The sequence below is a fragment of the Rhinichthys klamathensis genome, unplaced genomic scaffold (genome assembly GCF_029890125.1).
Source record: "Rhinichthys klamathensis goyatoka isolate OS25496 unplaced genomic scaffold, OSU_Roscu_1.1 h1tg000228l_1, whole genome shotgun sequence".
Lineage (NCBI taxonomy): Eukaryota > Metazoa > Chordata > Actinopteri > Cypriniformes > Leuciscidae > Rhinichthys > Rhinichthys klamathensis.
In genome coordinates this window covers 1056062-1082578 of record NW_026606752.1, presented here as the reverse complement: position 1 = coordinate 1082578, position 26517 = coordinate 1056062, and the positions used below count along the sequence as shown (strand labels likewise).

At 39.2% G+C, this 26517-nt stretch overlaps 1 protein-coding gene across 2 annotated transcripts in view; it reads right to left on the bottom strand.

Annotated features, from left to right (window-relative positions):
• Positions 1 to 2041: 2041 nt before the first annotated feature.
• The window catches only part of LOC130099321 (proprotein convertase subtilisin/kexin type 5), a 29709-nt gene continuing 5233 nt past the window's right edge, over positions 2042 to 26517 (bottom strand). For both annotated transcript variants that reach the window (XM_056264936.1, XM_056264937.1), the window contains 13 exons: positions 24479 to 24521; positions 20279 to 20424; positions 18203 to 18397; positions 17101 to 17187; positions 16746 to 16941; positions 14367 to 14590; positions 13883 to 14125; positions 12731 to 12976; positions 12043 to 12241; positions 10523 to 10728; positions 8950 to 9050; positions 7324 to 7495; positions 2042 to 2527 (listed from right to left, as the gene is read on the bottom strand). In XM_056264936.1, the coding sequence (XP_056120911.1) occupies positions 2139 to 2527; positions 7324 to 7495; positions 8950 to 9050; positions 10523 to 10728; positions 12043 to 12241; positions 12731 to 12976; positions 13883 to 14125; positions 14367 to 14590; positions 16746 to 16941; positions 17101 to 17187; positions 18203 to 18397; positions 20279 to 20424; positions 24479 to 24521 (2447 nt within the window). In that variant the 3' untranslated portion in view covers positions 2042 to 2138. The remainder of the gene's footprint in view (positions 2528 to 7323; positions 7496 to 8949; positions 9051 to 10522; positions 10729 to 12042; positions 12242 to 12730; positions 12977 to 13882; positions 14126 to 14366; positions 14591 to 16745; positions 16942 to 17100; positions 17188 to 18202; positions 18398 to 20278; positions 20425 to 24478; positions 24522 to 26517) is intronic.

Below are 26517 nucleotides of genomic sequence, written 5' to 3'. Positions count from 1 at the left end.
GAGGGTGATAGCATCTGTAATCCAATGTGACATACACTGCTTGGTGACCGCATTGCCACCACCAAAGCATACCAAAAGCTGAGATGATTGCCAGTGTTTTCCAACCTGGGGGTTGCTAAATGAAGTTCCCAAACGTAATTTCGGGAGGAGTCTAATCTTTCAATTAAAGCTGCAGTCGGCAAGTCTGGCAGATTGAGTGGACTTAGGCAAAATTTTGAATGTTTACAACTCTCATGGCCCTCCCCCACTATCAACGAATACCCTCCCACCGAGTTCATGCTTGTCAGTGCGTGTGCACCAGATTTTCAGTGAACGCGCCCGTCTCATCAGCATCCATCAACACCATGGATTATTTGGAGGTATGCTGTCCTGGCTAATCTACCGATAGATTGCAATTGCTAACGTCATTTATACTCTAAATGAGCTTACTTGATTTTCCGCCATCACTCTTCGTTACTGTGCGAACTTCAGGCGTGTGCATGTGATTGTAACGTGCGCGAGGGGTGGCGTGTGCCCGATCTGTGATTGACAGTCAGATCTCACACCCCCCTGCGCTGATTGGACATGATGAACCGGGAGCTGTGGATTTTTGCTAAACAAATAACACGCTCCAGGTGGAGTTAGAAGCTCGGTTTTTTCTAAAACCACTTTATTTATGTTGTTCTGTCGGATTATAGTGTCGATTTCACTGAATATGATCAAAAAAATGTTGCCGACGGCAGCTTTAACTGTCAGAGCATATAAGCAGAGCACCTTGCTCTGGCATCAGCTGTTTTGGCATCCCTTCACCTTCCCAACTCCACCAACATAATTTTGGCATCTTGCTACCAGACTCATCATCCACGCATTAGTAGTCCCAATGGGGCGTAACATGAACCGTAGGTTTTGTTTTGTGTGAAAACATGGCTGAAAAAAGTGAAAGGGTTTTATATCCGAGTTCTGAGGGAAAGCATGAATAAAGTAGTGTTTATAAGCGATGCGCTGCTTTGCTATAGCGGTTACCGGGAAAAACGCTCTATTTCTGCTGTTCCATAAGCGCCATCTACTGTCAGAGAGTGGATTTACATTTTCATTCAGACGGTCTGCAGTTTTTGTTTGTGAAAATCAGACCATATTTTTATGTGCTGTTGTAAATTTAAACCAGTTGATGGAATATTAGCTAATGAGTCATTAAGAATTTTGATTGTTAAAATAGGGGTTTCCAAGTGTATGCAAAGACATTTTCAAGACTTACTGTTCAGCAAAACAGCTAATAAAGAGACAGAAATAATCTTTTTCTGAAATGGATTGAATATTCTTTACTAAGAAAATATAGGATCTCTAAATAAACTGTCACCTTCTAATCACCCCCGAAAAAATGTTTGGTACCACTTTTTAGTAACCATCATTAATAACATTAACAAACATTACATTACATACAGACAGAGTTATATTACAATAACATAACAGTCTACATAGTATTGTAGACATAATATTGGCATCAATATTATGAAATTCCAGATAAATATATACAGTATATAAGAATAAACATATCAAGAAAAAACATAAAAAAGATGCTATCATGTATCGATTTAGCATTAATTACACAGAGTTGTCTGTTGTTACCATCTTCCAGTCCAGTGGGTTTTTAGTGGTCGACCGATATATCGATATATTGAATATTGAATCTAAAAAACATTTTCATTTCATAAACCATTTGCAAACTTTGGCAAATCCAGCTGTGAATTCTTGTGGTGTACATTTATAGCCATTATAAAAACGTGTGTACTCTTATTATTTATATTTTTAACAATTTCTTTATTTGCGAAATATACTATAATGGGATTGCAAAAGCAACAAGTTGCGATCTAAAGTATATATCGGTTTATTTCGCAATTCAAAATATTTCATCATTATTTTCAAATTATGTCTAATTTAGTGAACATTATGTAAAATACATATAAATTTCATTTGAACAATTAGCATGTGTTTTTACTATCTTTAAATTAAATAGTGTGATATATATCGGCCATTGGCCAACCAGCGAAAATATCGGCATTGGCATCAGTTATCAAAAAAATCAATATCGGTCGACCACTAGTTTTGACCACAGAAGTGTGCGTGTAAAGAATTAGTAGAATTTATTTAGTGATCATATTTTAGGTTCTGTTGAGATGTGTGTTCTCAGTAGCGTCCTCCTCATCCTGCTCCTCCTCCGTGTCTGGCTCGTGGATGAAACCGTAGCGCCGATAGACAGATCCATCTCGGCTGGTGTAGACCACATCTGCCTCGTCTCCGCTGTCCTCTGGTTCTGGTACTCCGTGGGGCATGGGCCGGGAACTGGCCTCCCCGCTCAGCCGTTCGTAGCTCTGTCTCCAGCATAACCTTTTTTTGGCCCTTGCCTGTACCAGAGCAAACACCACTAGAGCTAGCACTACAGCTAGCAGCAGAGCAGCGGGTAAGGCTGCAGATGCGTGCTGTACCGCTTGGGACCTTAGAATAACTTCATCCTGAGTTTTACTCGGAACAGGTGCCTCAAGACATAATGCTGTAAAAAAAGAAATGGCATTAAAGGGACTTTTTCACAGTAAAACCTGTAAAATGAATATTATAGACATGCATATGTTGATGAGCCAAAACATTATGACCAGTCACCTACTGTTGATCATCTCCAATCAAGGCCACATATTATAGTCTGGTTATATCAGATAGTAAGAAAACAATCAGTTCTCAAATCAACGTGTTGGATGTTGGATGCAGGAGAAATGAGCAGAAATAAAGATCTGAGTGACTTTGACAAGGGCCAAATTATTGCAAGGCGACTGGGTCAGATTATCTCTGAAATGGCAAGGCTTGTGGGTTGATCCCGGTCAGCAGTGGTGAGAATTTACCAACAGGAGGGACAAACCACAAACCGGTGACAGGGTGTTGGTCACCCAAGCCTCACTGATGCACAGGGACAACGAAGGCTATCCCGTCTGGTCCGAGCCTACAGAAGGTCTACTGTGGCACAAGTCGTACTCAATTTTTATGATGGTTATGGGAGGAATGTGTCAACCCACAGTTCATCTCACCCTGCTGCGTATGGCAATCAGAGTGCATGTGATGACCTCATCCACCGTCGAAAGCACCTACAATGGGCATGCGAGCGCCGTAACTGGACCTTGGAGCAGTGGAAGAAGGTCGCCTGGTTCGATGAGTCCAGTTTTCTTTTTATATCATGTGGATGGTGTGTAAGAAGTGCACCAGGATTCACTCTGGGACGACAACAAGGCGATGGATGAAGTGTGACGCTCTGGGCAATATTCTGCTGGGAAGCCCTGGGTCCGGCCATTCTTGTGGATGTAAATTTGAAATGTCCCGCCTACCTAAACGATGGTCTTACCTTATAGCAGTGCCCTCTTTCAGCAGGATAATGCACCGTGTCACACTGCACACATTGTTCAGGAATGGTTTGAGGAACATGGTATATTTCAAGGTGTTGCATTGGCCTCCAAATTCCCCAGATCTCAATCCAATTGAGCAACCGTGGGAACTGCTGGACCAACAAGTTCGATCCACGGCGACTCCACCTCGCAACCTACGGGACTTGAAGGATCTCCTGCTAATGTCTTGGTGCCAGAGACCACAGGACACCTTCAGGGGTCTTGTAGAGGCCATGCCTCGGTGCATGAGCAGCATATTAGGCAGGTGGTCAGAATGTTTTGGCTCATCGATGTGTGTGTGTGTGTGTGTGTGTGCATATATATATATATACACTACCGTTCAAAAGTTTGGGGTCAGTGAGAATTTTATTTTTATTTTTTGGAGGAAAGAAATCAATACTTTTATTTATAAAGGACAGTAAAGACATTTATAATGTTACAAAAGATTCTATTTCAAACAAATGCTGTTCTTTTGAACTTCCTATTCATCAAAGAATCAAAAAAAAAAAAAAAAAAAAAAACTGTACAACTGACAGACCAACAACTGTTTCAACATTGATAATAATAATAAATGTTTCTTGAGCATCAAATCCTCATATTATACTGATTTGTGAAGGATCATTTGACACTGAAGACACTGACACTGGTGATGCTAAAAATTCAGCTTTGATCACAGGAATAAATTACACTTTACTATATATTCACACAGAAAACAGCTGATTTACACTGGAATAATATTTAATACTATAACTGATTTTTGTTGTATTTTTAATCAAATAAGCGCAGCCATGGTTAGCAGAAGAGAATTCTTTTAAAAGTATTTAAAATCGTACCGACCCCAAACTTTTGAACGGTAGTGTATATATATATATATATATATACACTCACCGGCCACTTTATTAGGTACACCTGTCCAACTGCTCGTTAACACTTAATTTCTAAGCAGCCAATCACATGGCGGCAACTCAGTGCATTTAGGCATGTAGACATGGTCAAGACAATCTCCTGCAGTTCAAACCGAGCATCAGTATGGGGAAGAAAGTTGATTTGAGTGACTTTGAACGTGGCATGATTGTTGGTGCCAGAAGGGCTGGTCTGAGTATTTCAGAAACTGCTAATCTACTGGGATTTTCACGCACAACCATCTCTAGGGTTTACAGAGAATGGTCCGAAAAAGAAAAAACATCCAGTGAGCGGCAGTTCTGTGGGCGGAAATGCCTTGTTGATGCCAGAGGTCAGAGGAGAATGGCCAGACTGGTTCGAGCTGATAGAAGGGCAACAGTGACTGAAATAACCACTCGTTACAACCGAGGTATGCAGCAAAGCATTTGTGAAGCCACAACACGCACAACCTTGAGGCGGATGGGCTACAACAGCAGAAGACTCCACCGGGTACCACTCATCTCCACTACAAATAGGAAAAAGAGGCTACAATTTGCAAGAGCTCACCAAAATTGAACAGTTGAAGACTGGAAAAATGTTGCCTGGTCTGATGAGTCTCGATTTCTGTTGAGACATTCAGATGTTAGAGTCAGAATTTGGCGTAAACAGAATGAGAACATGGAACCATCATGCCTTGTTACCACTGTGCAGGCTGGTGGTGGTGGTGTAATGGTGTGGGGGATGTTTTCCTGGCACACTTTAGGCCCCTTAGTGCCAATTGGGCATCGTTTAAATGCCACGGCCTACCTGAGCATTGTTTCTGACCATGTCCATCCCTTTATGGCCACCATGTACCCATCCTCTGATGGCTACTTCCACCATGTCACAAAGCTCTAATCATTTCAAATTGGTTTCTTGAACATGACAATGAGTTCACTGTACTAAAATGGCCTCCACAGTCACCAGATCTCAACCCAATAGAGCATCTTTGGGATGTGGTGGAACGGGAGATTCGCATCATGGATGTGCAGCCGACAAATCTGCGGCAACTGTGTGATGCCATCATGTCAATATGGACCAAACTCCCTGAGGAATGCTTCCAGCACCTTGTTGAATCTATGCCACGAAGAATTGAGGCAGTTCTGAAGGCAAAAGGGGGTCCAACCCGTTACTAGCATGGGGTACCTAAAAAAGTGGCCGGTGAGTGTATATACACGAGTTAGTTCACGTAGTGTAACAGCGCAACGCTTCTGAGTTGTACGTCACACGTAGGCTCACTATTGGCCGACACTGGTCATGTGTGTGATGAAGTACCCAGGCCCGTCGCCAAGGGGGGACATTAGGGGGCCGTGCCCCCCCAGATGACACAATGTGCCCCCGTAATCATATGGTTATTTAGCAAACTTACTATTGAGAGCAAAAAAACGTATCCACGTATTCCATAACGAAATGTCGTCAGCAGCATTTAGCACACAGGTGCACTAATCTCTGTCATTTTAAATAACACATTGTCTTCAGAAATATGAAAATTAGTCGGAGCGTGTAAGGCTCTGCGCAAGGCTTACCTTCCCCTGGCCAAGCGGGCTTGTTGAATACTCTGATTCATTTGCCTGCTAAAAACAGCATACTGTTTCCACATAAAAAAAAGGTAATTTTTCTCAGAATTGCGTGATATAAAATCAAAATGGCAAGTTATAAAGTCAGAGTTGAGTGATATACAGTCACATTTGCGTGTTATAAAGTCAGAATTGTGCGAAAAACTCTGAATTGAGAGAAATCCATGTGAGAATTGTGAGATAAAAAGTCGCAATTATCTTTTCATTTTTTTTATTCCGTGGCGAAAACAAGCTTCCATATACTTCTGATTGCTTTTAGAGGGAAAAGCTGTCCATAAATGCTGGTCTAGGATCAGTTTTCTCCGTAATAAAAGAATATTGGCTAAACTCCGGTGCTTTGAGCGGTGAGTGGATTAGTTCTATGCGCGTGCAAATCCTCTCGTTATAATAAGCAGTTAGGCTATGTAAATAAGGCATTATTGTGTATCAGCTTTACTGATAGCCTAAGAACTTTGTGAGATCGCGATGAAGTTGTATAACTGCTTTTTAAAGATAATAAAATAGGCGCTCTTTGCGAGCTTTCTGCCATGTCAAATCCTGCATATAGCCTAGTAAATGTTTTTAAAGGTGAAACGCATATCCTCATGGTGTTGGTTCACCCTCCGCCTATGATCAGAAACTTAATATTTTAGTTTTGGTGTTGTTTAAATATAGAATTTGGTCTATTTCAGTTATATTAGACTAAATAGAGGATGTTATTGTTTTTTGTGACTGTCTGTTTTGTAGATCATAAAAAGTGTGCCCCCCCCCATGAAAATGAAATGCCCCCCCATTCTATATGTTCTGGCGACGGCCCTGCGTACAACACAGAAGCGCTGCGCTGTTACACTACGTGAACTAACTCCAGGCCCATAGAGAAGGAAATTAGTAGTTGAATAAAGTTGTTATTTTTGTTTTGTTTTTGCGCACAAAAAGTATTCTCGTCGCTTGCTAAACTTAAGATTGAGCCACTGTAGTCACTTGGACTATTTTAAAGATGTCTTTACTAACTTTTCTGGACCGGGCAAGTTTCAATCCCTTAGAAGCCTATGGAGGAGTGATCCAGCTCTCAGATTTAATCAAAAATATCTTAATTTGTGTTCCGAAGATGAGCGAAAGTCTTACGGGCTTGGAGCAACATGAGGGTGAGTAATTACTGACAGAATTTTCATCTTTGGGTGAACTATCCCTTTAATAGTTCTTTTTTTTTTCCAGCTAAACAACCACAACAATTTGACAGCTATAACAAAAAGGAGTATTTTCAGTGAATTATGGCATATGTTTTTCATCTGTTCCTCAGAAAAAGCTGTTGCAAGTCATAAAGAAAAATTAGTACTGCAAGTTAAACAGGAAACATATGACTACCATTGTAAAAATGCATGGCATTGTGTGTCTATGAGAATAACCCATTTAAAGGCTTAAAGTAAAAACTTGAGACATACCTGAGCCTGTTTCGCAGAGACAACACGTCCTGTCCTTCTGCCCCGACTTGCAGCAGGGTACACACTGACTGTCAGTGGCATGTAGGGCAAAACCTGAATTACAGGTGAGACAGTTCCTGGGCCCGGCACTGGAACAATGTCTACAGGTCTCATCACAGGGTTCACAAATTCCCTAACATAATTGAAAGAGATACATGTGGAATGAAATCTTTTGTTCTGTTTGACAGTTGCAGTGTATTGTTGGCTTATGTATATATAAGAAAAAAAAAATTACAATGAAAGCAAAAGGGCTTCACAGAAATGTGAAGCATATCATTTTCTAAAAAACTTTAATTGTTCTGTTAAAATTTTTATTAGTTCTGTTCATTTTTATTATTTGATCTGTAAAGCCATTTAAATATTTTAAATTATTGTTTCAGGGTTTATGGTGGTGTATGCTGACAAAATTGGATATAACTTTATACATACCTTTACACTAAATTCGTGTTCAGGTTTTATTCACGTCTTGTGCCTACACTATTGAAACATCAAGTATTTTAATGTTTATGGACAGACCTCAATGTAACCTAGATTTTGCTTAAAGAACCAGTTTTGATGATTTGTAAAGACATGGGAATGCATGATCATTATGTAACGGTTAATGCCCGACGAGGTGTCCATTGTGGACGACGGCGAGGCGTGGCATCGGATGGTTGCCTCCGCCAAACTCCATTAATACCTAGACAATGGGCCTATTTTTTTAAGTTAGGCTTGTCTAGGCATGGGCACTTTTGGGTTTTTTTAACCTATAATTAAAACACACAGGTAGGCAGAGTTATTTTTTTATGTTTAACGGCTAACTAGATGTTTGTTTTGACTGCCTGTTTACTTTGACTGCCTTGCTATGGTTACTCACAGCCGATGTAGCCAGCGCATTCATTTATTAATTTCGAACGGTAAACAGTCAGTTTCACCAGAACTCCTTTACTAGGTGTCCTCTATCACTTTTTAATGGACACTCTGCAGCCACTCTGAATCGAGTATTCACCCAGATCATGGTATAAAATGTATTATACATCTGATGTATTTTAGGACACATTCCTTATTACAAATAAGACATGATGACTATTCTGGGAATTTTGTAGTGCCTTTAGATCAAAAGATTCTTAAGAAACATACTTTCCAGTCACGCATTTTTGTTAGATCTAAAGATGGTTTCGTCTTGGTTGCCAACGCTCAAATAAATCTAAAGAGTAAATTCTGTTATAAAGAGTTTAATAGTTCAACATTTACTTTATAGTCTTTAGACTTGTTTATACTTTGTTAAATTGTGTAAACTTAAATGTTTTAGTCACAGATATTGTTGTCTTGCACAATGAACATGACACTATTTTGCAGGCAAGAAGCTGTTATCTTTTAAAATGGCTATAGATTACATTTCCATCCTAATCAATCAATGACATTCTAACAGACGAACATTTGTTAGCTACAACAGCCACGTGATGATGGCTCACATTTGGATTACATTTTTCAAGAATTAGTAATGATAGTTTTCATCTTTTCACATAAATAGCAGTAAATGATGATGAGGTACTACTATAAAATACAGGGATAAACTTCCACACCCACTCTGACATGAGCACTTACACCCTGTGAGTAATATCGACTCTCCTCGCAGCGAGGGTAACACACGCCATCCTGCAGGACGCTACCCCAGTCACACGTCACACATCCCTGAGGAGTGCTATCTGCAAACAACACAGACACACGCACATGAGAAAGGGCGAGGCGTATGGAGTTACCTTCAAAGAGATGCAAATCTGAAGGTTTTGTTGAGGTCAGAGTTTCACTTCCTTAAGGGAAAGTAGGCAGGTAGAAATTAATTTTCATTGTAACTGACATTGTGCCATAAGATCTGTTGATTGAGCTTAAATTGTGAACCCAAAATATTAGTGGAGCCTTTTAGAGTGGGAGGTCTTTAGTAAGTATGAGTACCTTGTAACTACTAGATTTCAAATCTCTTTCTTTTCGGGGAATCCTGTTCCGGCCTAACTTCCTTAGAGATGGACAGGAATGCTAATAGATTTTTTCCAGGAATGATTTACTTCTTTGGAGGTTAGGTCAACAGGTTTTACAGGTTTTATATAGCGGTTTCTATAGCATGCATTTTTAGCACATTAAAGCTGCAGTCCGGCGTTTTTCCTCTTTGTCGCCATCTCTGTTCGAAATCTGCAATTGCAGTCATTCGCGAAATTATCAACTTTACGTGAGTTGTAGTTCAACACCCTCGACACCTCACAGCGCGGATGAACACAATGTTTGAGGAGACTGTGAGGCTGTCAGTCACCGTGTCGGTGTGGATACTGTCATTCACAATCACAGATTATTCTTTTTGGAAGTATGACCAACATAAGAATTTTCACCGGAAAATGTCATCTGAACTAGTAAGAAACGTCCACTTTTGTTCTGGTTCTGACATTGCAGTAAATCGCGCTGATTAAATCTAACAATCGCTTATAAGTTATCATATCACGCAAAACCGTGCAAATTATACTTTGTTCTAAAATTGTTAATGTTAACAACATAAGCAAGCATTGCGTGACTACATGTAATGTCCTTCCGATATGTATCCTTGTTTTCGCATGGGTCCGGTTGCAGTCTCTTCTTTCTGTAGCCACTCCGAAGTCTTTTGCATTTTACAGCGGGTGAATCTCTAGTTGTCACTGATGATTGTTGTTTGAACCTTTCTGGATCCGCCATCAAATTAATACATTTAATTATATCAAGTGCTGTGAGAAAAGGCTATAAATCTCCACCTCCAACATCCTCACACGCAATATAGCCTACTAGCCGAGACTCCTTCTTTATGTGTACAGATGTGACGTAATGACGCAAAGACATGCTCGAATCACCCGCGGAAATCCACCAGTACCACTGGAATTAAAAACATTATTACAACCTTACCGCTTTGAATCGAGCTACGGCAAGCAGATAGTTTTGAACACTGGCTGGTTATGTATTTTCTCAAAATTTGGATAATTTTTAACCCAAAAAAAGCTACGGACTGCAGCTTTAAAACCAATCAGCAAACTGAATATCTGTTTGCATTGATGTTTTGAGATCAAACCAGGGCCACTATATAATGATAAGAATGAAGATTGTAGTAGATGCTGGCATTACAGAATCTCATAAAATGTAAGAACAATGATAACAGGAGCACCTGTGCAGGACTTGCAGCTGGTGTGGCACTGTCTGCAGCTGAGCCGGCTTTCAAAAAAGCGCTGTGGACACTGATCCACACACTGTCTGGTGCCCTGCAGGTCCAACAAAGGAGGTGTGCACACCCGGCAGGCGTCCGGCCCTGGGCCCGTGCACTGCTCACAGGAACGGTCACACTTCTCACAGCGCTCCTCTGAGCTGTAGTACCTGAGGGCGGGACATCAAGACATGTATCTCTTGTTATTATCTGCAGGCAATGAAGAGGAGGCAGGAAGAGACTGTGGAATAAGATCAAAACAGGCCAGAATCGAACCTGAATTTCCCATTTGAGCACCACAGCTCAACATATCTGTAGCCACGCCACTAGGGCACTCTGATAGCTGTACAAACCTTGCCGTTTCACCAGGCCATAACAATTTATCCCATGTGTAAAGGATCAGCTATATGAAATATTAATAATCAATAATAACTTGTTATTATTCATTATGAATATTTGGGTCAGTTAATTGGATTAACTTGATGTGGCTGAATTAATATTACAATCAATTAATCAGTTCGTTCAACGAACTCTTTTGATTATTAATTTATTCTAAGAAAAGGGTATCTTCCATGGTCACAGAAGAATAATTATTTCTTAGCATGTACAGGAAGGGGGTTCCCCCGTATCACCCGAAACAGTGTTTGCGGCAGGATGAAAAACCAAGAGAAGAGGGCGGTCACTGTTGCCAGCCCCTGATATAGTCTGAGAAAGAACCACCCCTAAGGTTTGAATGGACCAATGAGTAAGGTGACATGTCCGAGAGGGGAAGCGGCTCTTAGTTGATTTATGGTCTTTGTCCCCAGCGTGCTTAGACTGTTCATTCAAGCTCAAATAGACATAACAAATTCACATTGCATTCTAAGAGAAGGTGATGTACATCAAAGTGTGTGTCATTAAATGAGGATTAATTAGGTAGGAAGCATGATACAGGTGAGGTTATTTTGACCGTTGGGTGGTTGTGCAACCACATACACCCCAATCAAACATACAATGTTGTTATACATAATAGTACACGAGACAGTAAATCATCACAGTTTCTGTGAGGCATGTTCCTTCATAGATCAGAGTAATACCGCAAAGTTTATTTAATTAAAGATTGTCTCTCTCTCTCTTAAGCATGTGGCGCATGTGGCCACATTCCTCTGCGGTCGTAAAAGTCTGTTATCAGTCTTAAAGTGTTCTGTAACCGGACACCCGGCTGACAAAGTAACTTCATTTGTGAGAAGTTTCATAGGGAGAGTTTCATAGACCTTTATATTCATTAAATATAATGAATATGAATAATTAGTGTGTGTCTGACGGGTCCAGACCTTACACATGTCAAAGTAATTCTTTACCTAAAGTCAGTCTTTAACTACTTTAAGTTATGAAAAGTTTTAGGAGCAATCAGTTTAATCTAACTCTGGTACTAGTTGCTTTCCTAGCTATTAATTAGGAGTGGATGGATGAAATTTTGTTGTGTGTGTGTAAGATGATCTCACCCTGTGGGACAGTGGCTGACACAGAGATGAGAGAGGAGATGAAGGTAGCCTGGTGCACAGCTCAGACAGTCTCTGGGAGACGCCCCGGTGCAGGTGGCACACACATGATCACAGGGCATACAGAAACCCAGATCTACCCCGTCGGCCTCCTCATGGGCACTGTAAGTTCCCACAGGACATTTGCTCACGCATGAACCATCTGGAACACAAACACAGTCTATTTAAACCAGTAACTTTAAGTAGAACTTTTTTGTTTCTACTGCACTTCATATCCAAGAGAGGGATTAAAAGTCAGACGATGGCGTCGATTTTACCATATTTCGAGCCCAAACATCCGACACAATTTTTATTGACAGAATTTTAGGTAATAGTAGGCCCACATCTGATTAGCAGAACTATTTCAGCTAATTCAACATGACTTAGCTAGTTAGCAAAGACCTACCTACAGCTGTGCACTGGTGTGTACACCATATTAAACACAAACTATGTATTTTTTAACTCTCTGTTGAAAATGTATACATCAATAATTAATTACAGGTTGTGATTCAGAGGAGTAATTGGGTCCACATAAAGTGGGTACTAACTGCCCCATCTTTAAAAGATAAAGTTTTGCAAAAGCATAATAGGGGCACTTTAATAGTAGATCTAAACTTAAGAATGTATTGACACAAGTTCAAGTCATACGTACTGTGGAGGTAGTTGGGCAGGGCACAGGTCTGGCAGTCAGTGGGTCCCGGCCCCTCGCAGGACTGGCAGAGCCGATGACATGCTTGGCAAGTGAACTGGTTGTTTTGGAGGAACGTTCTGGGTGGGCAGTCTGAATCCCCGGTAACCCCACACATCATGGTGTTGGGATCAAGAACGAGACTCTTTTCACACTGCAGACACTGGGTGGGCTCAGGACCTTCACAGCGTGCACAGGTCTGGTGACATTCTACGGAGACAAATATGGGACATATAAGAACATTTTTATATTTGTCAGCCACATTTATCTACATATATTCAATCACTGCGATTATAAAATATAACCAGTAATTCATATAACCAGTTTGCTTGTGTAGTTGGTTGTTGTTCCATCTTATCCGTTTCTTTTTTGACAACAACAGGCTGGGCTAGTGTCGCCACCTTATGGACAAACTAATTCGTGCGAAAAAAATTCAAGATGCATATGCGAGCTGAACAGAGTATTTCCTGTTAGAAAAACACAATGTGAACAGTATGTGCGTATATGCTGATGACAAAACCTACATCACGTACGCTGTACGCTTAAAAAAAACCTATTATAGAATTTTGACTGTGAAACAACAGGCCAGGGGCAGTGTTGCTATCTTGTGGACACACAAATTAGTGCAAAAACAATTCAAGGCGCATGTGCAAGGTGAGTGAGCGTACATATGCACTCTTAGAAAAAAATGGCCCACGCATGCTATGCTGCTATGCTATGCAGGAATATGCTTTTGTCTGTGTCATTAATGTTAATGAAATAAAAAAATACAGCTCTAACAAAGATGAACTAAATATAATATTTAATATTACTAAAACTAATATTTAAATTGTACAGTGAACAAATAGTGTTATTTTACATTTAGGTGTAAGCTTGTAAGATACCCGAGTACCAAGCAGCATCTCCAGGTGCTCACTTGAGAACCAGACCAAAAAAGTTATGTGCACCCTAGTCTCAAAGCACAAACCGAACTGTTATTGGTTGCGTTACATGTCAGTCAAACGTCCTCTTGGGCGGTCCTTAGCCAAGAAAAGTCTGTCAGTCTAAAGGTCTGGCTACGCGAGACTATGTGCACACAACTGCTTATAATACATTACATTACAGATGATACTTCACCCTGGCATTCTTTATCAGAGGTCTGGTAATAAGTGCCCGTTGGGCACACCTCCAAACACGTGCCCTCGTAGAGTTTCGGGGTGAGGGAAGAGCAGGTCTCGCAGTCGTCAGATAGGGGACCAGAGCAGGTGGCACAGGTGGGATGGCAGCTCACACAGACCCCCTTATCCAAATCTTCAAAGTAACCCTTCGGACAGACCGCCTTACATGCTCCGTTTAAGAGCAAATAGAGAAAACTGCACCCTGAAATGAAATAGTTACACAACATATTTGAATTTCAAATGAACTTTCCACTGAAAGTAAGCAAGGTGTGTTAACTGATCTGTAAATTTGCACATGGATAGATAGCACACAAGATAATTTAACATAGAAGATGAATGTAATGTCATTCTACAGAAGTGACACTGACAGGTTTTTCGCTGTAACTGTTTCTACTCTTGTTAGTGATGTTTTGCACAGGATCTCAGCAGTAACAATCACTCACTAGTGCAGGTGTAAAAATTGTTGCACACGTCACAGTGAGTAGCACAGCGTCTGCATGTGCCGTCTTCTGCCACGTAGCTCATGGGGGCGCAGTTTTGCTTGCACTGCCCGTTGGCCAGATGAAGGCCTTCTCGACACGAAAGGCACTGCGTGCTTGTCCCATCGCAGGTCAGACAGAGTTCATCACAGGGTTCACATGTCCCCAGCTCAGTCTCAAAATAACCTCTGCAAGAAAAACAACAGATACAAGTTTTTTCAATGCATTGATCAATGTATGCTACTGGGCGACGGTCAGGATTAAACAAGGTCATTTGGCTTTCAGTTTAGCTTATGTTCAAAGTGATACATTTTATTTTAAGGTGTCCTTGTTTCACTGTAATTCTACATTTAAGTACTGAGTAATAGAATAAACTACAAGTACTTGCTAAAGGGCTAGGATTAGGTTTCAGTTTTGGGTCAGATGCATGTAATTATGCATAATCTATAGTTATTACTTTAGTAATTAGGCAAGGCAAGTTTATTTATATAGCACATTTCATACACAATGGTAATTCAAAGTGCTTTACATAGAAGAAATTAAAATGATCAAAAGAAATAAGAATAATTAAAACAGTTTGATGCAGTACAAACAGTCGGACGAACAGTGGACGAGTCCATTAGCATCTAATTCTTGCAATATTTTTCAGGTGATAGTATGCTGATTTAGTTACTGCTTTGACATGACTACTGAAACTAAAGTCTGACTCTAGAGACACACCCAGACTTGATTTTTTGTTGTTTGACCCCTAGCGTCAAGGTATGCATCCACCTTGAGAACTTCATCTTTGATTCCAAACGCAATGGCTTCAGTTTTGTCTTTGTTTAACTGAAGAAAGTTTTGGCACATCCAACTGTTGACTTCATCAATGCATTGGCACAGGGAGTCAATGGGGCTGTAGTCGTTGGGCGATAGGGCTAAGTAGTAGAGCTGTGTGTCGTCTGCATAGCTGTGGTAAGCAATTTTGTTCTTTCTCAGTATTTGGCTCATTGGGAGCATATATAGGTTGAACAGGAGTGGTGCAAGAATTGAGCCTTGAGGGACTCCGCATGTCATGGATGTCCACTCAGACTTATGGTCTCCTATACTCACATAATAACCTCTCCCTCCTAAGTATGACCTGAACCATTTTAGGACTATCCCAGAAAGCCCCACCCAGTTTTCCAGCCTATCAAGAAGTATGTAACGTGTAACAAGGTGTAACAAGAACATTGTTGGCCTACATTTTCAAATGATCCAATCAGCTAAATTTCAACTTTAAGTGTCACAGGAAAAAATATTATATATGCTGTATATTGTAGAATGTATTTAATCTAAGTGATCAGATAGATAGATAGATAGATAGATAGATAGATAGATAGATAGATAGATAGATAGATAGATAGATAGATAGATAGATAGATAGATAGATAGATAGATAGATAGATAGATAGATAGATAGATAGATAGATAGATAGATAGATAGATAGATCACATATTTAAAATTTCACAATATTGCAATGGCACTGTTTTTGCATGCTACTGCAAATATCTCATCAATTTTGAAGAATTAAAAATCCTTCAATACAGTCAAATCACAGTAATATTTAGATTCTATAAAAATATGAATATTTATAAAACATTAATGATGTTATATAAAGCATTTTATATATATTGTTGGGTTCGGTAAGTCTTTATCCTCACCAAGGCTGCATTTGATCAGCAATACAATAAAAACAGAAATATTGTAAAATATTATTACAATTTAAAATAACTTATTTCTGTTTTGATATATATACATTTACATTTATGATTTGATGCTCAAGAAAATGTTTTTTTTTTTAAATATTTTTTTGGAAACCATGATACAATTATTATATTTTTTTATTTAGGATTTTTTGATGAACAAAGTGCAAAATAACAGCATTTAGTTGAAATAGAAATCTTTTGTAACTTTATAAAAGTCTTTACCGTCACTTTTAATTAATTTAAAGCATTAATTATACTGTATAAAAGTATTTCTTTATAAAAAATAGTTTAAGGTGTTTTAAGGTGTCATTGTTACAGTGTAATTATATATTTAAGTACTGAGTAATATTAAGGAACTACATGTAATTACTATAGAGATAGGATTAGGATTTGGTTGAGGGTTAGTTGCATGTAATTATGCATCATTTACTGTTATTACTACGGTAAGTACATGTAACAAAGACACTGTAAAATTAAGTGTTACCAAAAACTCTTACTGAACCCAAACTTTTAACCGGCAGTGTAGTTGATTATATTTTAAATATATTATAAATTCCATATATTTTTGGTCCGCCTGTAAAGCATGTTCCAGAAGTTACAGCCATAGCGACTCACTCTGGGCACTCAGACCAGCAGCTGCCCTGGAACAGATAGAGCTGGTAAGAGTCCGTCTTACAGCTCACACACTCGTCTCTGCTCTCACAGGCCTCACAGTTAGCAGAACACCTCTCACACAACAAACTGGAGCTGTTTCCAAAGAAACCCAGAGGACAGCGGTCTACACACACGGACTCCTGCTCCAACATGTATCCTAGCAAAAAAGACGGCTATTAGAGTAGTTGAAAAAAGCAAACAGGCGTGTTAATAATATCTTATTTATTCAGCAAGTTCTTATGAAGCAGGAACCCATTAAAAGGAAATGTTTACGTTTATCAGGTGGGAGGGAAAGGAAAGCTAACCTATACGTTACCGGTAGCACAGGTGATGCAATTCTGAGCCTTGGGACCGTAACATGTCAGGCAAGATCCATCACAGAAACGACAAGTGCGACTTTCCCCTTTGGAGTAAGAAAAAAAAAAAAATACACGGTTTTATATAGTTTTCCATAATTTACTACAGGGATTTTCTAAGTTGTTGATGCCAAATATGATGATTTGAATAAAAACTTAAACGAAAATGAGAAATGTTGCTTCGATAAGTGAAATAAGTTAAGTTACTTAAATTACTAAAACTAAAACAGAAATTAAAATATTGAAATGTTAAAAATGATAAAAGCAATCTTAAACTAAAATGAATCAAAAATTAAATATAAAAATAAAAGCTCATTCAAAATATACTATAATACTATAATAATTACACTATAATAATATAAATACTGTAATAGAATATAAATAATAATAATAAAATAACATTGATGAGGATCTTAATGTAAAGGCAGCTGAAATATGAAGTGTGACTAAATTAAATAATTGGGTTACAATTTATTTTAAATGTCCTTCTTTCACTGTATTCATATATATATATATATATATATACACACACACACACACACAAATATATATATACATACAGAGTAATATTAATTAACTACATGTACTTACTATAGGGATAGGGTTTGGTTTAGGGTTAATTGCATGTAATTATGCATAATTTATAGTTATTACTACAGTAACTAACTACATGTAACATGTACACTGTAAAATAAAGTGTTACCAATAATTTTATATTTATTGTCATTGAATGAAAGCCCAAGCAAATTATTAACCCCATTTTATACTGTAATTTCTTTTAAGGATTTGAACATTTTCAAACTTGAAACATCAGAGCATATATTGTTATATAACATCAATTTGATACATGTTAAAAAAAAGTTACAAATATTAAATTCATATATTAAGTTAACGTGTAGAACAGTATAAGTAATTAGTAATACCTGCTAAATTACAGGACAGTGTTTTAAGTGTAGTACTACCAACAGAGGGCAGTATTACACCAACTGTAACAGGCATGAGCAAACTGAGGGCAGACTTATTCTTTTTATTGTTCTTATATTAAATGCCAGAAGTTCTCACCATCAACATATTGGCCTTCGAGGCAGCTGATCACCGGGCACTTCCCGTAAACTGGGCGGCTCCAGCCACTGCATCTGTCACAGTCTCTCACTCCAGGGCCATGACAGGTCAGACAGGAGCTGTGACAGGGCTGACAGCGCCACCCTCTGGTGTCTTTAAATGTGTCTGCTGGGCAGTCCTTCACACAGGTGCCGTCTGAAGGGTTGAATGCAGAAAAGATGTAAATGTATGTCCACAGACTGTTTATCCTCTTATTTTCAGTTTTACTCTTTACTTTGTGTTGTGATTTTCATATATACAGTAGTTATACAGGTATGAACAATACGCACTCCATTTAATTTCTTCACAAAGTGTGACATACACTACCATTCAAAAGTCGGGTCAGTACACTGTAAAAGTGATCAGTTGACTTAACTTAAAAAAGTGAGGAAAACCCGTTGCCTTGAAATTATAGAGTAATTGAAAAAATTAAGTTATATAGAGTTGTCAGGTTCACATAACTTAATTTTTTCAATTACGCATGAAGTTTATTACTTAATAATTTTAAGGCAGCGGGGTTGCTCACTTTTTTAAAGTTGTCAACTGATCAATTTTTACAGTGAAATAAATTAATACTTTTATTCAGCAAGGATGCATTAAATTGATCAAAGTGACAGTAAATAATGAACTGTATAACGTAAAGTTTAAGATTTCAAATAACTGCTGTTTCATTGAGCTGTCTGATCATCATCAAAGAATCCTGAAAAAAATAATTAACAGTTTCCATGAACAAAAATAATAATAAAGCATAACAGCTGTTTTCAACATTGATAATAATAAGAAATGTCTCTTGAGCAGCAAATCAGCATATTAGAATGATTTCTGAAGGATCATGTGACACGTTTCACAATATTACTGTATTTTTGAACAAATAAATGCAGCCTTGGTGAGCTAAAGAGACTTCTTTCAAAAACATAAAATCTTACTGACCCCAAATTTTGAAAGGTAGAGGTTCACAGGTAATACATACAGTGAGTTGTGTTATTTCATAGAATATTATTGTAGTAATAATTAAGAGGCAATGTTTGTGAATTTTGGACTGAGTGTATAATCATGAATATTAAATTTGCATGAATGAATCACTAACATTTTGCATTAACCATATTTGCATCCCATTTATAGTCCTATTCAAATAAGTGAGCAAGACTGAGTGAGTGCTGCAACAAAGAGCACATGCAAGGCTCTATCAGGCATTCTCAACCTTTTTTCTTGTAATGTTGGACCATATTTACATAATTATTAAATAAAATATAAAGGGGTTTCAGTCATAATAACTTTCGGGAGAGTTTATGAAACATTTTATTAAATGTAATTGGAATGTACATAGGTTTCGTCTTGGTGGGCTGCTGGAAGTTACATTGAAACAGCCATTTAGAACGTGAATAGTTTCATGGCTGAACAATTCATGTATGTAAATAATATAAGCAATTTTCGAATATTTCAGAAAATTAATGGACAATAAATTTAATTGTTTTTACCCCCTTGACGTTTAAAGAAAAGTGTTAATTTTTTTTGTTTTAATTGTTTTTAATACAATCTGTTTGGTCGACCAATGGCATTTTTTACTTTGCAAATCTGTTAATCTGCAATCTTAACTGCAAATATTATTAAATATATTTCCATTTCTATAAATATATTTCCATTTCTGTTGAACACAAAAGAAGGATGTTGGTAACCAGACAGTTGACTTAACCATTGACTTGCGCTGTCTTTTTTTCCTACAATGGAAGTCAATGGGGTTTCCTACAATCAACTCTCTGGTTACCAACATTCTTCAAAATATCTTCTTTTGTGTTCAACAGAACAAAGAAACTCATACAGGTTTGGAACAATAAGAGGGTGAGTAAATGATGATTTTTGAGTGAACTATTCCTTTAATGTAGTTTCAATTTAAATGAAAGGTTTAATCTATAAACATTATACAATAATGAACGCTTTATAGGCAAGACTTAACCGGCCAAAGTAATGTGAATGAAACAGCTATGGCTATCAGACGGGAAAATGAGAGCGAACGTTCAGAGGAAGTAGAGTACGCACTGTTCAGGAAGTATCCGCTCTGGCAAGTGAGACACAGGACATCGTTCCAGCAGTCCACACACGGATCTGTGCAGCTGATACACAGTCCTCTACCCCGGTCCTCATACGTCCTCTGGGGACAGTGCTGACGACACTGGTGTCTGTATCTGTATGGATAGAGAACAAACAACAAAGGCGTGTCACATTTTGACTGCATTGTTTAAAAAGTGAGCAGGCCTTCAACATAATATTTGAGGGCTGTTTAGTAGAATAAGCATGAGCTTTTTTAATGTCTGGTAATGCCAAAAACACAGCAATTCACACAGCTTCGCACAATCTTGCAGGTCATTTCTGAGTGTGGTTGTGGAGAATGCAGCATCTTTTGTTGTAATAACATTGTATTTACTTCCCTATTTCCATCAGCAGTAATGGTGCAATTCGCATAATTTGTGCCTAACCTACATTGAAATTTGGATTGTTTATATGTATATAAAAAATTTGTTAACTGAAATAAATCAAATCTAAAAAAACTGAAACTTTAGGCTGTCGCCAAGAAAATATTTCTCATTTTCATTAAAGCTGCAGTCCGTAGTTTTTTTAGGGGTTAAAAATTATCCAAAATACATATTTGAGAAAATACATAACCAGCCAGTGTTCAAAACTCTCTGCTTGCCTTAGCTCGATTCAAATCGGTAAGCTTGTAATAATGTTTTTAATTCCAGTGGTACTGGTGGATTTCCGCGGGAGATTCGAGCATGTCTTTGCGTCATTACGTCACATCTGTACACACACATCTGTACACACACATCTGTACACATAAAGGAGTCTCAGCTAGTATAAGCTATATTGCGTGTGAGGATGTTGGAGGTGGAGATTTATAGCCTTTTCTCACAGCACTTGATATAAACTTATCAATTTGATGGCGGATCCAGAAAGGTTCAAACGACAATCACCAGTGACAACAAATTCACCAGCTGCAAAATGCAAAAGACTTCGTTCGGACTTTGGAGTGGCTACAGAAAGAAGAGACTGCAACCGGACCCATGCGAAAACAAGGATACATATCGGAAGGACATTACATGTAGTCACGCAATGCTTGCTTACGTTGTTAACATTAACAATTTGAGAACAAAGTATAATTTGCACGGTTTTGCGTGATATGATAACTTATAAGCGATTGTTAGATTTAATCAGCGCGATTTACTGCAATGTCAGAACCAGAACAAAAGTGGACGTTTCTTACTAGTTCAGATGACATTTTCCGTGGAAAATTATTATGTTGGTCATACTTCCAAAAAGAATAATCTGTGATTCTGAATGCCAGTATCCACACCGGCGCGGCGACTAACAGCCTCACACTCTTCTCAAAACATTGTTCATCCGCGCTGTGCGGCGGTGTCGAGGGTGTTGAACTACAACTCACGTAAAGTTGATAATTCCACGAATGACTGCAATTGCAGATTTCGAACAGAGATGGCGACAAAGAGGAAAAATGCCGGACTGCAGCTTTAAGTTTAACTTGATGTACTAAAACTGAAAAAAAAAAAAAAAAACATTTTATATATATATATATAAAATGTATGTAAATATATTAAAAAAAATATACTAAAACTTTAACTAAAAATTAAGTGAAAAAGAATATAGAAATACAAACTAATTCAAAATATGAATAAAAACTATACTAGTATCTCTTAAATTGTATGGTGTGTGGTTTTTTGCACTTTTTGTTAAAAAACTCTTTATATCGCCTCAGTATCAGACACAATCAATACCCTTCTATCACTTGGACCTGTTTGAAAACTTGCTTACAAAGACTTAGGAACAGCTTCAGAGCAGCAACTGTCTTTGTAGACTTACTTTTGAATCAAAGACGCACTCTAATTCACAAGCTCCACCTTCAGGGTGAGGGATATAATGAACTTGAGACTTTAGGGCTGTTTGATTTAGTGCTTTGACAGAGGGAGTCTGGGTGAAGAGTAACCAGAGAACACTAACCACACCAGAGAAATGAACACCATCCCAAAACCACAACGCACCTGCCCTCGGCAGCATTGCTGGAATTATTAAGCCATCAATCCTTCAAATCAACCTTTCGGCAATAGAGCTTTGATAAATGAAAGCGTCAGAATGAAAGTTCATCCGGGGGGCTTTTAATTCAAAGTCTTTTGTCATAATAATTCTATCATGATTCTTAAACCTGTTGTATAGACCATTTGGGAAGAACACTATCTTCAAATCTACCAATCAATCTTCTGATTATTGTGTGCACACCAGTGTCTATGCTAGAAATGTGACATTGAAGACTGGAGTAATGATCCTGAAAATTCAGCTATGCATCACAGGAATAAATGATATTGCAAAATGTATTGAAATAGCATTTTTTTTATCGTAATAATTTTTCACAATATTACTGTTAAGGAGGTAAATGCAGCCTTAGTGAGAAGAAGAGACTCATTAACATTTAAAAATCTTACCAACCCCAAACTTTTGAACAGTATTTACAGTATATATTCCCAAAATCCTTTTCCCAATAATTCCAATATCACTTTTCCTATAGACATCTAATAAAGCACAACAATCCTGAAAATAAAAGCAATTAATACAGTAACCAGTCAAAGGTCTGCATGTTAATTAGTTTATGTACTATATGAATTTCTATACAAAACTTACATTATTTTTTATTTTATTTTTTTTTACTTTTTTTTAATCTATGAATGTGCAGAGTTGTAATTGACTTGCAATCTGATTATAGGAAGATAAAATACAAAAAAAAATGTGCAATTTTTTGGTCATTTCATAGTTTTGACGACTATCGTTATTCTAAAATGTGGAAAATAGTAATAAAGAATAACTGTCTTCAAATGTCTGACTGGTACTGCGTGTATTACAACTATAAAAAGATTCAAAATAAATCTTAACGTAAAGATAAATTAAATGAAACTACACAAACCATGTTCAAACTATGTTAAAGTCCCCCTGTAGTCAATCATTTTATCCCTTAAAACTCATCTTTGATCACCAAAATGACATATTTAAACATTTTTTCCTGTGAAAAAAAATTCTTCATGCCTTAAAATAGCTTGAATGTAACTCGACACCCTTGCTTCATTTAGTAGATGTGGTTCTATGAATATGCTAATTAGCCCCGCCTCCACTCACTCACACCAGCTCAGAATACCTGATCCACTCGGTCAACTTTACAGTAGTAAACGCTGCACAATCGTATCACTCTATACAACGTCGGACACGATAATTAATTATGATTAGCCTTGACTACGTTATCAAAGAGCTAATAATGTTTTGCTAATGAAAACAGAAAAATATACCGGGATAATCTGGCTTCTCTTGAGACTCCCCTGCTTCGCAGTAAGTCTGATATGCTAAAGCCCGACCGCACGTTGACATGATTGGTTACAAGGTAGTTTGTGACGCAAGAAACACCAGCGATTTCAAAACGCGTTTTTAAGACCGACTTTTGTCACTGCAGTTTTTAGGAGAAAATACTCAGCAGCAATGGTGTTGACATGAATTTGCTCATGGTTTGTCTTAAAGCATATTAAAAACTCCACATAGACATATAAACAACATTAAAACCTTGATTTTCACCACAGGGGGACTTTAAACACATATCTTACTCTAGTTAAGCAGTTGATAAGCATGGCTGATCAAGTGCTCCGTCTGAGACACAGAGGTGCCTCAAACTAGAACTCAACACTTAAGCAAGATGTTTGAGTGGGACGGCGGACAACAGCAGCCATGGCAACAACGCAAGCACAATGAAAGCATGAGGAATGTTCAGCAGGATTAACATTGCTCTTTTCCTCTCTGAGTGGACATTCATTAGTCAGGACTCTCGTACAAGACACTCCAACTCTCTAAGCAAAGAAAGTCCTTCAGCTTCAACCGAGCGGGGAAAAGATGGGCTCAAATTAGTGAGGAGAGAGAGAGAAGGACAGATTGAGTGAGTTGAGGGAAAAACTCATAAGAGGTGCCTCTATGTCGAGCAGCCTGGATCTCAGGTAACCGCGTGAGACTTAACTGAAAGTGAAATCTGATGCACACAATAGTTGGAGGCCATAACACAGGGAGAAACACACAATCAAACCACTGTTCTCTTCAAAGTATCTCCGCAATATGCTCTAGAAGACTTCAACATAGCTTAAATTGCACAGCAGCAGAAATAAACGGACAAATATTTCTAAAAATTCAATAGTAACTTACAGGAAGTAGCCGTCTGTGCAGCTGTTGCAAACCTCCGGCTCATCTGTTGTGGACACAAAACAGGCAATGATTACACAGCCCTGAATCTTGAAAAAAAAAAGGTTTGCAAAAAAAAAAGCCTAGTAATACCTGATTTGTATTAATTACCTATCTCTAGTTCTCTTAATTAATCTCCTAGTGTATTTAAGCCCATAGTTCTGTTTTACATGGTTGTCCTATTCTGTTTTCTGTTGATCCCCTGCGTCTTACCTTTTTTAGATTAATGATTAAATTATTAAATATTAAATTAATTATTACTGATGTGTTTGTTTTTCTCCTTTGTCACTGTGTGCTCACTGCAACCCGTTGTTGACAGAAAACGCTCCCTCGAGGACCACACAATGGACTTTTTAGATCTGGCTTGCCTCACCTACTATCCGGACAGCTAGTTCTGCATATTTTTCTACACCGGCCTCAGCGAGTGGTCCAAGGCCTGTGGATGGTCCTTGGGGGAATTTCGCCGCCTATGTAGAGTGGGTGCTGGTGAGTTGTGGATCTTCATTCACTGTCTGTGCTGCAGAAGACATCACCAGCCCCACTCCGGACCCAGAGCCCAGCCAGCCACCAACCAAGCCCAACAAGGACAGGATGCCAGAGTCCAACTGGTTGTTTGCCATGTGTTTTAATGAATTATACTTTCTAAAGGTGTAATAATGAATAGATAACTATTATAATCAATTATAACTGTGGTTACAGACCTTACAATGCATTATAAGGTGCAGACACAGAGCCTCGATGCCAGCACCAGAGCCGATTACTGACCAGATGCGTAAGCTGGCAAAATCATCTGTTCCTGTTGGTGTCCTCTTGGAGTTCGAGGGAATGGATTGGAGCCCAACCTATACTCATGTGAGCTGTGCAGGGTCTCTGTAACTTTATTTAATGGATTGGAAAATGTGAATCCACAGTCTCCTGTTGCCGCTGGTCCCGCCCAGCTCCAAGTCTCCCGCATCTCCGATCGTTCCGCACAGCTCCAAGTCTCCTGCTTCTCTGCTGGTCCCGCACAGCTCCAAGTCTTCTGTGTCTCCGCTGGTCCTGCACAACTCCAAGTCTCCTGCTTTTCCGCTGGTCCTGCACAGCTCCAAGTCTCCGGCATCTCCGCTGGTTCCGCACAGCTCCAAGTCTCCTGCTTCTCTGCTGGTCCCGCCCAGCTCCAAGTCTTCTGTGTCTCCGCTGGTCCTGCACAACTCCAAGTCTCCTGCTTTTCCGCTGGTCCTGCACAGCTCCAAGTCTCCTGCTTTTCCGCTGGTCCTGCACAGCTCCAAGTCTCCCGCACCTCCGCTGGTTCCGCACAGCTCCAAGTCTCCTGCTTCTCTGCTGGTCCCGCCCAGCTCCAAGTCTTCTGTGTCTCCGCTGGTCCTGCACAACTCCAAGTCTCCTGCTTTTCCGCTGGTCCTGCACAGCTCCAAGTCTCCGGCATCTCCGCTGGTTCCGCACAGCTCCAAGTCTCCTGCATCTCCGCTGATCCCGCACAGCTCCAAGTCTCCTGCTTCTCTGCTGGTCCCGCCCAGCTCCAAGTCTTCTGTGTCTCCGCTGGTCCTGCACAACTCCAAGTCTCCTGCTTTTCCGCTGGTCCTGCACAGCTCCAAGTCTCCGGCATCTCCGCTGGTTCCGCACAGCTCCAAGTCTCCTGCTTCTCTGCTGGTCCCGCCCAGCTCCAAGTCTTCTGTGTCTCCGCTGGTCCTGCACAACTCCAAGTCTCCTGCTTTTCCGCTGGTCCTGCACAGCTCCAAGTCTCCTGCTTTTCCGCTGGTCCTGCACAGCTCCAAGTCTCCCGCACCTCCGCTGGTTCCGCACAGCTCCAAGTCTCCTGCTTCTCTGCTGGTCCCGCCCAGCTCCAAGTCTTCTGTGTCTCCGCTGGTCCTGCACAACTCCAAGTCTCCTGCTTTTCCGCTGGTCCTGCACAGCTCCAAGTCTCCTGCTTTTCCGCTGGTCCTGCACAGCTCCAAGTCTCCGGCATCTCCGCTGGTTCCGCACAGCTCCAAGTCTCCTGCATCTCC